This window comes from Parasteatoda tepidariorum, chromosome 8 (genome assembly GCF_043381705.1).
Source record: "Parasteatoda tepidariorum isolate YZ-2023 chromosome 8, CAS_Ptep_4.0, whole genome shotgun sequence".
Lineage (NCBI taxonomy): Eukaryota > Metazoa > Arthropoda > Arachnida > Araneae > Theridiidae > Parasteatoda > Parasteatoda tepidariorum.
In genome coordinates, this window is record NC_092211.1 from 51,058,955 (window position 1) to 51,069,758 (window position 10,804).

The 10,804-nt window shown below is 30.3% G+C and overlaps 1 protein-coding gene across 1 annotated transcript; it reads right to left on the reverse strand.

Annotated features, from left to right (window-relative positions):
- Window positions 1-4,395: 4,395 nt before the first annotated feature.
- Window positions 4,396-10,110, reverse strand: LOC139426137 (uncharacterized). The gene is made up of 2 exons (XM_071183898.1): window positions 8,356-10,110; window positions 4,396-4,590 (listed from the first exon to the last, which is right to left on the reverse strand). Exons 1-2 carry the CDS (start codon window positions 10,108-10,110, stop codon window positions 4,396-4,398), a joined length of 1,950 nt encoding a protein of 649 aa, XP_071039999.1.
- Between the last annotated feature and the right edge of the window lie 694 nt (window positions 10,111-10,804).

Genomic DNA, 10,804 nt, shown 5'->3' on the forward strand with positions numbered 1-10,804 from the left:
AATTATTTAGTATTTAGTATTATATTTTTGCAACTTTCTTATTCGGATTAATTAAGTTTTTTATTTTCATTTTTACAAACTAGAACATTATTTGTAAATTTGCAATAACAATTTTGAAAAACGACTCAAGAAATTTTTAAGAAATTTAACTTTATTTTGCCACCTATTTTTATACAAAAGTTAAACTTTTCTCAACTGTGATAAATATAAACTTATGCGAACTTTACGTAACAAATAAATATTTATTGGTTACAAATTTTCAACCGAAAATAGTCAATAGGTTTATCTCTTTAAGCTGAAGAATAAATACTAAATTTTCGAATTCACAATAATTTCTTTTTCACTACAAATGACTAAAAATTTTCACAATCTCACATCTCGGTCAAAAAAAATCGTAAGGTAATTTACTTTAGCGCGTTTTAAAGTTACTGACTTGTTCTTTAAGGTGAAAATAATAATTTTTATGCAAAAAATTTTGTTACAAAGTAGTAACTTGTCAGACTTGACATTTTTTTAAAGAAAAAAATTGCTTTGTTCAAATGTGCAAATTTTTGCAAAAAATTGAGATAAACTAAATTAGTAATTTTTAGGTGAAATTAAAAGACCTGAACATGATATCCTGAAATTGTTATGAAAATTGATTCATTTTTGAAAAAGTTATGACACTTTGAGAAATGACAATTTTTTAGAAATTTTAAGTGTCCCTAATAATTTGGAAGGGTACTGTATATGGAATGCTCTTCCTCAGACAGACATTCAAAATTTACTTGACTCCATACCACGTCGTGTAGCAGCGCTTATTGCGGTGCGTGGTGGCTTCACAAAATACTGATTTCGATCTCTTGTTATTGTTTGTTTGCTTTGAAAGTTTAATCATTTATTTGTACCACTACCACTCAACCGTGTAGTAAATTTCATCCAATTATGACGATTCCTTCATGGTGCTGCAATTTTCACAAACAGGAGTTTACTTCTTTTATATGATCGTGTTAACCCAAGTTAAACATCAGAAAGAACCTCCTTAAAAAAATCGTTGAACTCAGGTATTACCCAGAGCTTCATGGCAAATCCAATCTGGAGAAGGTTCAGTTAGCTTCATTACAAGTTTCACAACTTGGTATGCTTTTCAAGAAGGCGGCACACATCCTTTCGTTGACAACCTGGTCACTGGCACAACTGCAACCTTATCAGACTGTAGGAACTTAACAATTGCAAGATTGAACGGCATTATCTATATAATGCAAAATTAAAAATACTTTTAAACAGTTACATATTTCAGATATATGCATGGATAAAGCAATTACAACATCATAAAAAATGAAAATAAAGAAATTCTAAGTTTATGGTTTTTTTTAAATTGAAAGCTAGTATATATACATTGAAAATCCATTACATTCAAGCAATCATGTCTGTGCATGGAAACATTATTTTGATACACTTGGTCATTATCCATATAATGCAAAATTAAACATACTTTCGAACATTTACATATTTCAGATATATACATGAATAAAGCAATTACAATATTATAAAAAATGAAAGTAACGAAATTCTGAGTTCAAAATTTTTTAAATTTAAAGCTATATATACAATAATAATTCCTTACATTCAAGTAATCGTTTCAGTGTGTATGGAAAGATTGCTTTGATACAGTTGGTCATTGAAAATTATAATTTTTGTTTAAAACATGCAAATTGCACAAAAATAATATAATGACCTGACTACATTAATAAAAAATTATTAACAATTTCAGCAGCCAATATTAACATAAAATAAAATAATGATGTATTAATATCATCAGCCTGACAAATGGCTAATGTATTTAAAATCAAAAATTTGGCTTAGCAATTTGTAAGTAGGCAAATAAAATAGAAGAATCGTATATATATATATTGAACAGAATTCACACGCACAACGCTAATATTAAAGTAATTATTTTGTCGGGAAAACAAGAATACTTTGTTAAAACTTTCAATTCTACAGAGTGAAAAAAATTAATTTATTTAGACTTGTCAATAATCTGAGCTGTAAAATATAGGGGAAAAAAGCTATTTATATTAATATGCCTTTTAACGAGAAAAGAAAAAATTAGTTCACATGAGGAAGATTAAGTATATTGTGAGAACTCATACAAGAACTAAACGATTCGCTTGTATTAGCTATAAGATATAAAAAGTATGAAAAATAATGAATATGTATTATGTAATATAGGTAAGAAGGTGAAATCTAATTAGAATGTAATTAATATTCATAATACAAAGGAAATATGTTGTAATTATCATTTTCTTTCAAGGCGAGGCATTTACATGAAATATGGTTGACAGACACATAAAATAAAGAGGAATAATTCTGAGCCAAAAATATATTGAACTGTGAAGATTTAGCAGGATATTCATAAACATCAATACAGCTAAGAAATTTTGTTGACTACAATATTTACACTACCATCTGATTTCTTAATAAAATTTTTGATTAAACAAATAGATTTTTTTTAATAAGCATACATTATTAGAAAATGAAATCTTTCAGGAAAATTTTCCAAACAGTATCTCTTCATATTGTAAGCCATAACAATTCATCAAAGTTATCCCATTAATATGTTGTTTAATTAAACATATTTTATCATTATACTTAGATAGTTCTTTGGTAACCTGATTGTTCACAAAACAAATTTTTTTCTCTACAAACCTTTTTATAACTTGCTATAAATGTTTTTCAGCTTTTCTTATCTTTTTAGACTCTTTCAAATTGAAAAGAGCTAAATTGATCTAAAGGACCAAAGTTTTTTTCAATTTTAGAAAGATGGAGTAAGCAATGAATATTGTGAGACATGTGTTCTTTTCCATATAAAAATGGAAAACCTTTAACAAAACATAGAAGCCAAGAATGAGCAAAATTCATCATGGCAATATTAGTGTTTGTTATAAGAACCTACCTTTATAGAACAATGTAATAATAAAAAGTTCATGTACAGATCGTTTTGTAAGCTGTCTTTTAAAACTATTGAGCCAGTGAAAAGCAAAAATTGTTTGAATTCTCTAGCTTTCCAGCGTTCGAAATCTCTTAACGCCCTTGGCCTTCTAATAACAAAATCGTTACTAATGCTTGAAGTGAAACTCAAAAGCTTAGCAGAGATTGCCTCTGACAGACTGTTTGACAGTCGATTTTTAAGATCACATTTTAACCGTAATTTTATGAGCTTTTTCATAACCCCTAAGCAAACAAGATGCATATATTCAAATGGGACTTGAGATACAGGGCCAAGCTTATCAATCTTCAACAATGTAGAGTCACATTTATAGTGGTTATGACTAGCAAGTCTGTTTTTGAAATCTGAATCAGCTCTTTCAACAAAATCTACTTCAAGAAAACACACTATTTTTTTAAAAATATAATCTTTCCTGAAAACATTTGTTGCAGCTGGAATAACCAGAATGGCCCTTAAATGCACAATATAAATACTCGAGCAGGGGCATCACAAATCATTCCCTTCAGATCTGTATTTTATAATGCTTCCCATTATCCACAATACCATTCTTAATTAATTTGTTCATTTCTTCAACAAACTTGTTTAAAAACAGATATGGATCTTCAGGTTTCTGACTTGAATGGAATATACCTATGGGGAATACACAAGGTGCATTCAAGTTGTAGCTTAATGATCCTGAAACTGGCCATAACTGACTACTTGAACTTTTCGCTAAAGGCAAACCATCAACATTTACAAGTAGTTTTAGATCAGGACCTAATACATTTTTAGAGTTTATCTTAGATAAAATAAACTTAATTCCTACTTCAATTCCAAAATAATGGTGGTAAACACTATTAGATATATTTTCTACTCTTACACATTGAGGTGTTTGAAGCAGTGCACGAGCATCTAAAGGCAAGTCTGAACCACAAGGATATTTCATTAAAATTTTTAACAAATTAGTGTTCGTAGATTGAGGCACATTATCAGCAATAGCCCATACTGCCAAATCATTTTTTAAATTCGATGAGTGATCATCTTGATTATCTTTATTGGTGTTATATGGAGTTGAATTTATTAAGGATGCACCTGCTTCGATTGCGTCAGTTACATTAGAATAAAACGAAGGTAGTACACAGATAGATTTATTATTTATTTTAAGTGGTGTTGCTGGCGACTGAGATTCGCAGACCGATTTTGAAGACTCGGACAGCCATGGATCAGACAGCCATTCGGTCGTTTCTTAACTACAATTAAAGGGCAAGACCAAGAACAAATATTTCGTTCTATTATACCTGCTTCAACTAATTCCATTAAGTCTGTTCTTACTTGATCTTGTATGGCATAGGGAATTGTAAATAGTTGACATTTTATAGGATTTTTTGATTTAAATTTAATTTGAGGGTTAATAATATCTGAGTGTCCTAAAGTCTTAAGGGATTTGGAAAAAGCAGCATATCTTGAAGTAATTGCAATAATTTTTCTTGCCTATCAGATGGTAAATGGGCAAGGTCAAAATCATCTTTATTTAAATCAATTTTCCTCAAGTCCAAAATCTCTTGTGTAGCAGATATCAAATTACAAAATTCCATATCTTCTTCTAAATTATGAATAATTTCCTGAGAAGAATTCTCTTCAAATTCAGGATTAAAGAAAATATTGCTAGTGTCTATTGTTAGTGTCTTTGTTTATATGGACAGTTTGCTCCCCAATATTTTTAACAACAGTAATAAATTTAGATTTGTCAGTATTATGTAAAGAAGGATTTGGATTTTTAAAGGTGGGTTCAAATTAGAAAGTATTGTCTTTATCACTAAAATTTTTAATTTTCAAAGTTATTTGAGCTGATTGTTTTGGCTCAATTACTAATTTCTTGTTTACAATTGCCTTAGAATCAACAATTGAATTACAAAGTGTTTCACCTTTTTCTGTTAATTTAACTTTAAAATTTTGAAAAGCAGCAAAATTTTCATGGGGGAAAATTTTAATATTATGTTTGGAAATGAAGTCATAACCCAATATAGCATCAAAATTGCCATATGCAAATTCAGAAATATAAAAAGGGTTTTTAAAATGTTGCTTATCAATTTTAAAAGAAATCTCAGAGCAAAAAAAAAATTTTTAAGTCTGAATTAACAGTCCTAATTTGAACATTGCTCGAAAGAAGTCTAGTTTTGTTATAGTTCTTTATTGCTGAGTATACATCTTTTGCCATGAGTGAAACATTTGAACCTGAAGTAATTATTTTTTTTATATGTAATTTTTTACTGCTTTTTCAAAAGCAAATAATAATTTTTTGTAAATTGTGAAAAAAAAAAAATCAGAATGAAATGTTCTTTGATTTATTTCTGAAATTATATTTAATTAATATTTTTACGATAAGCTGGGAGAAAATAAAATCTGTATTAAAGATATCTATTTAAAATATATCTAACATATTATCTATGAGTTATTTCCAGGTGTGATTATCTTACGTTAACTGTTTTAATTAAAGAAATTTATTTTATTTTGATTTTCAATTTTAGGTTTTTTATTTTCACTTTTTTTCTTTTAATATTTGCTTGATGGTTAATTTTTTCATATAGAAAAAAATTTCCATGACTGATAATAGGTATATAAATTATTATGTCCTTACATTTAAAAGAGAAGGTTTTACAAATAACGTTACAATGAAATAAACAAATTGCAGTACCGTAAATTATTCATGGCTTTACTACTTTTTAAAAGAAAGTTTTCTATACAAGGCTGGGAATAATTCCAAAACTTTCTGAATAAATCAATTTTATGTTGAATAAACTTTTGGAAAATTTGTAATTAAATTACAGAGAGTTTCTTTTTTAAAATGACTTTCATAAATTAACAAATTCTATTTTTAAATTTACTTGTAAAAACTATTATTTAATTGGTGTAAAAAATTTTTTATTCTTAAATTAACAATTTTCAACATGCTACTTTAGTTTAAAAACACTGTCGTCTTGATTATTGCCTTAGTCAAATAAGGGATTTTTTTTTCTTCAAATCTTCAGTTTGTTTCTATAATTAATTCTAATATAGGTTAAATCAAAATTATGAGATTCTAGTAGAGAAATTAATACTTGAATAATAATAATATATATATAAACTGACTTATCTAGAAATTAAATTCTCGATTAAAAAATTAAAATGAAATCATACTATATAACATTTTTAAAAATAAATTTCTTATCTGTATATTCTTGGAATAGCCTCAGAGAACTCCGTCTCATTAATTCCGTCCTACTCCGTCCTGCTTTTCAATTTGTTGTAAAACGTTTTCCTGCGAATTTTATGGAAATCCGGAGCATGGTTATGTTTCTCTATAGCATTTTTCAAAAAGTCATTTATTGTAGTGAGTTTCGCTGTGCAATTTTTCTGTTCACATTTCCAATAACTAGTTTCATTTTTATATTTACTGTGCAAAGTAAACAAATAATTTTTATACAGTATCAAATAGCCCCCTCTTGAAGATTTTAAGTAGCTTATTTCCGACATTATTTAAAATGGCTAGAAAAAATGTTGTCGATTGAATATNTTGGATTTTTAAAGGTGGGTTCAAACAAGAAGGTTTTGTCTTTATCATTAAAATTTTTAATTTTTAAAGTTATTTGAGCTGATTGTTTTGGTTCAATTACTAATTTTCTATTTACAATTGCCTTAGAGTCAACAATTGAATTACAAAGTGTTTCACATTTTTCAGTTAATTTAACTTTAAAATTTTGAAAAACAGCAACATTATCATGGGGGAAAATTTTAATATCATGTTTGGAAATGAAGTCATAGCCCAGTATAGCATCAAAATTGCCATGTGCAAATTCAGAAATATAAAAAGGGTTTTTAAAATGTTGTTTATCAATTTTAAACGAAATTTCAGAGCAAAACAAAAATTTTAACTCTGAATTTACAGTTCTAATTTGAACATTGCTCGAAAGAAGTCTAGTTTTGTTATAGTTCTTTATTGCTGAGTATACATCTTTTGCCATGAGTGAAACATTTGAACCTGAATCTAATAAAAATTTAAAATATTGATTGCCAAACTTAATATCTATTATGGGTAAATTCTTTATGGGTAAATTCTTACTGGTATAAACATTATTGATATAAATTAATTTAGATTCTGAATTAAAACTATTAAAGTAATCTCTAACCGTATCAAATTGTTCAGAATTCATCTTAGAATTTCAGTACTTATTAAGCATTTGCTTGGGTGAACTTGCACGTGGGAGTGAGGACATTATGCCACCCTTTAATGGCCTAAATGACTCTTGTAGGTAGATTTGGTTATAGTTTGTTCAGAATTATATCACGTTTGACTGTTAAATTGCCTTGCATTATATCTTTGTGAATTAGAATTTTGAAATCTATTATATCTATTGGGATAATTGTAATGAGGGAAACGAGGTGTCACATATTGTTGACCCTGAAACCTGGGATAATTAGTGGGACGAACAGTTGCCAAATATAATCTACAATGGGCCATAATGTGACCTCTTTTGTTACAATAGTGACAAATAATTGATTGCTGTGATTTTTTATGAGTGTTATCCAAATAATTTAAGCTTTCCTGTCTGGGCATATTTGAAGCCTCTTTTGGCCGGGTTAGTGATAATTTAAATTCTTCCCAATTAGCTAGTTAGTGTGCGGCTTTGAGCAAAATTGGCAGGTAATTTCTTGTACTTTTAACGTTAAAGCTTGAATTTGTCTTTCCAATCTCTTTAAAGTATCATTTTCAACTTTATTTATTGTATGTGAATTTAACACCTGAACGGTAGCTTTTGCCATCGCTAACTTATTGGCTTTGGTTACTAGAGACTCAAAATCACTAGAATCCTCCAAAAATCAGTGACTCCTTCATTTCATTGGGTAGGCCATTAATCAGCTGGAGGGCTTTGATCTGGTTTAATGCCTTATTGTCATTTACTGAAGTAAATGTTTTTGCAACCAGGGACTCGATTCTATGTGCGAAACTTCGAATCGATTCACCTGGCAGCAAAAACATATTATTAAGTGATATCAGATTACATATCGGCTATCGATGAACTCGTCAACTTCATTTCTTAATTGTACCCCATTATCATCATTCGAAATTGTCACCTTGATTCTGTCGTGCCCTTTGTTAACATATTTAAAAATGTATTTGTACGCCATTACACTTCCACAGTACTCCACATTGATATGACAATTGTATTTCAGAAGGAGATAGGCATTGTAGGGAACAACCATCGAATTATCGACAGGAATTATGCATTTCTATAACAAACGTATTGGAAACTTGCTATCACTCCTGTTATCTCTACGTCTATATAAAGGAAAACCATCACCAGACATATCCGTTTCTTCTCGAAAAGCGAAAGAAAATTTTTTTTTACAGATGCCACTTGTTTTGTCATAACATGGAGTTGCTTATGTGGGCCATGTAACATATGTTTGGACACTTTTTGATGCAGATTTGGAAAATTATCTTTTGGAGGTATTTCAGCACAGATAAATCTATCAATTGATGATGGGGTCAGCAATTTGTCACGTGGGTTGAGAATGAATAAACAATGGGCATGTGGGAGACCTCTCTTTTGAAATTCAATATTAAAAGTATAGCCCATTACTTTGCCAAAAACCTTTCCTGCAGCTATCTCTTTCACAAACTCCTCAAATCTGCAATAGAATGCTCGTACAACAACATGTGGAATGTCACTTGCAGTGAATCCTGTTGGAAGTTGACTCAAGTATTCTCTAATTTCTGGCCACTGTGGATTTGCTGTGAAAGTTACAAACAAATCAGGTCGTCCGACATCTCTTGAGAGAGCCATACAATCTTGGAAATGCTGCTGCATTGCTCTCGGACTGCCAACAAATGATGATGGAAGAATGACAGCTCGCCCAAGTCGTACAATGTCTGAGGTATTGGCGGAACTATACTGCACATGATCAATCAGCCCTTGAAGTGTTTCTCTCCGAAATAAATTCTGATGACTTTTGATATAATTCAGCCTGTTCCACTCCATAGTAATGTAACCATGTAGAATATATTGCTGGGATAAACGACCAGCAGAGGTGAAAATGTTAAAGTCTCTAAGCACTCGCAACCGCCATCCAAAATACTGTACAGCAGTAACACGACTTGATCCTGCATTATTTGGTACGTTTAGGGAATAACCAGGATCACCTGATGGAAAAAGCAATGGGAAAACCATTGGTTCCACATGATGAGACAGTTTATACATCTTTTGACACACAAACTGGTGTTTTGGGTATGCGATAAATTGTACATGATCAGGTATTAAACCTTCAGCACCTGTCACAACAACAGCCGACACTTCAGCAGCAGCACCAGATGTTGGAAGATTATAACGTCTGCCATCAGTAGTGGTCAACTTGTGAAATTCAAGGCGAACACTCTCCGTAGGATGCCTCTTATAAGCTTCAAACAGCGATTTATACACTTGAGCGTATGGGTTTAGCTGCATAACATCTTGAATGATTTTTAAAACACTTGGTTTGCAGCGCTCAGATGTTCGGCAGGCCAAAGCAGTTTCATTTTCATGGATATAGATTTGCGCAAAACGTGGTTTTTCATTGTTCGCTGGCATGATGCTGGTTGTGGCCATTGCGTTAACTTCCCCACGAAGAGCAACACAGCTTATACCTTTAAATTGAATTTCTTGGGTTGTACAAAATGCTGTCATAGCAAAAGACGAATTGTGAAAACGTATATTTTGCCTGAAATTCATTGAGTCATTGTCATTTCCCAATAAAAGCTGTTTCAAAGTTTCTGGATACGGATGAGTTGGGTTCAGCTTTATCTTGCCATTGTGACAGCAATTGCGTTTTATTCTTCCATGCTCTGTTACAAAGGATAGTGCCCTGCAATGAGAGCATTCTACAGACATAGATCCAATCAAAAGAGGTGGACAGTCATCACTGTACGATTCTCCCAAATACTGATTTCCATCTATTTCTCGAAGACGATTAGCTGCCCTACTTCGATTTTCTCTTTGGCGGGCATTAGTAAGCTCTCGATTATTTTGTCGATTTATTCTTCGACGCTCTTGTTCATTTTGACGAAACGTGGGATCCAATCTCCGCTGTCTGCGATATTCTCGATCGCGATCTGTCCTGTCAGACATTATACTGAAATTCCAAATGATTGAAATGAGTTGAATAAATAAATGTGATTTAAAATTTAACCATTTTAAGGTAAGCAAGCCTCAGTAAGCTTTATAATAGCAAACAACAAAAATGTAAACATTAAAAGATATCAATCACTGGATAGGCATAAGAATGATAAGATAAGATGACATGTAATCAGCAAAAACCCACTCAAAGTAAATCAACAAAAAGCTTTGACGCGAATGCGTTCTCTTTTCTGATTGGCTTAAAACTGCATCCTCGCTTGGATTGGCTACTTCTTTCATACTGTCACGTGATACCTTAGATTTCATTGGCTGGTGGGACACCATCATTGGATTTTTATATATATAGATATCTTAAATACCAAAGAAAAAAAGAACAATGTAAGATGAAATAAAAGGTATTAAACAATATAAAATTGCCTAAATTATATGAACTTATATTTCCAATTTTCTTAGTTAAAGTGGATTTTTTGTTTTGTAAATTGCTTAGTTAAACTTCACAAAATTTTTTTTTTGCTATTTTATTCTTTTTTTTATTTTAACATTAATGTATTGATGATCTAACATTGATGTATATATATTAATTTTATTTTTAATGTAATAAAATTGATTTTTAAAAAAAATATATTATCTAATTATGAATTAACAGTAATTAATTTTTTTATTTTAAAGTTAAAATGCTAGTCAA

Bases quoted from the DNA above. Each gene is read 5' to 3' on its own strand.
- LOC139426137 (XM_071183898.1), bottom strand. From the start codon at position 10,110: ATGTCTGACAGGACAGATCGCGATCGAGAATATCGCAGACAGCGGAGA. The intron at 4,591-8,355 runs GTAAAAAAAAAT...AATTCTTCTCAG, and splicing joins TGACAAAACAAGTGGCATCT to GAAATTATTCATAATTTAGA.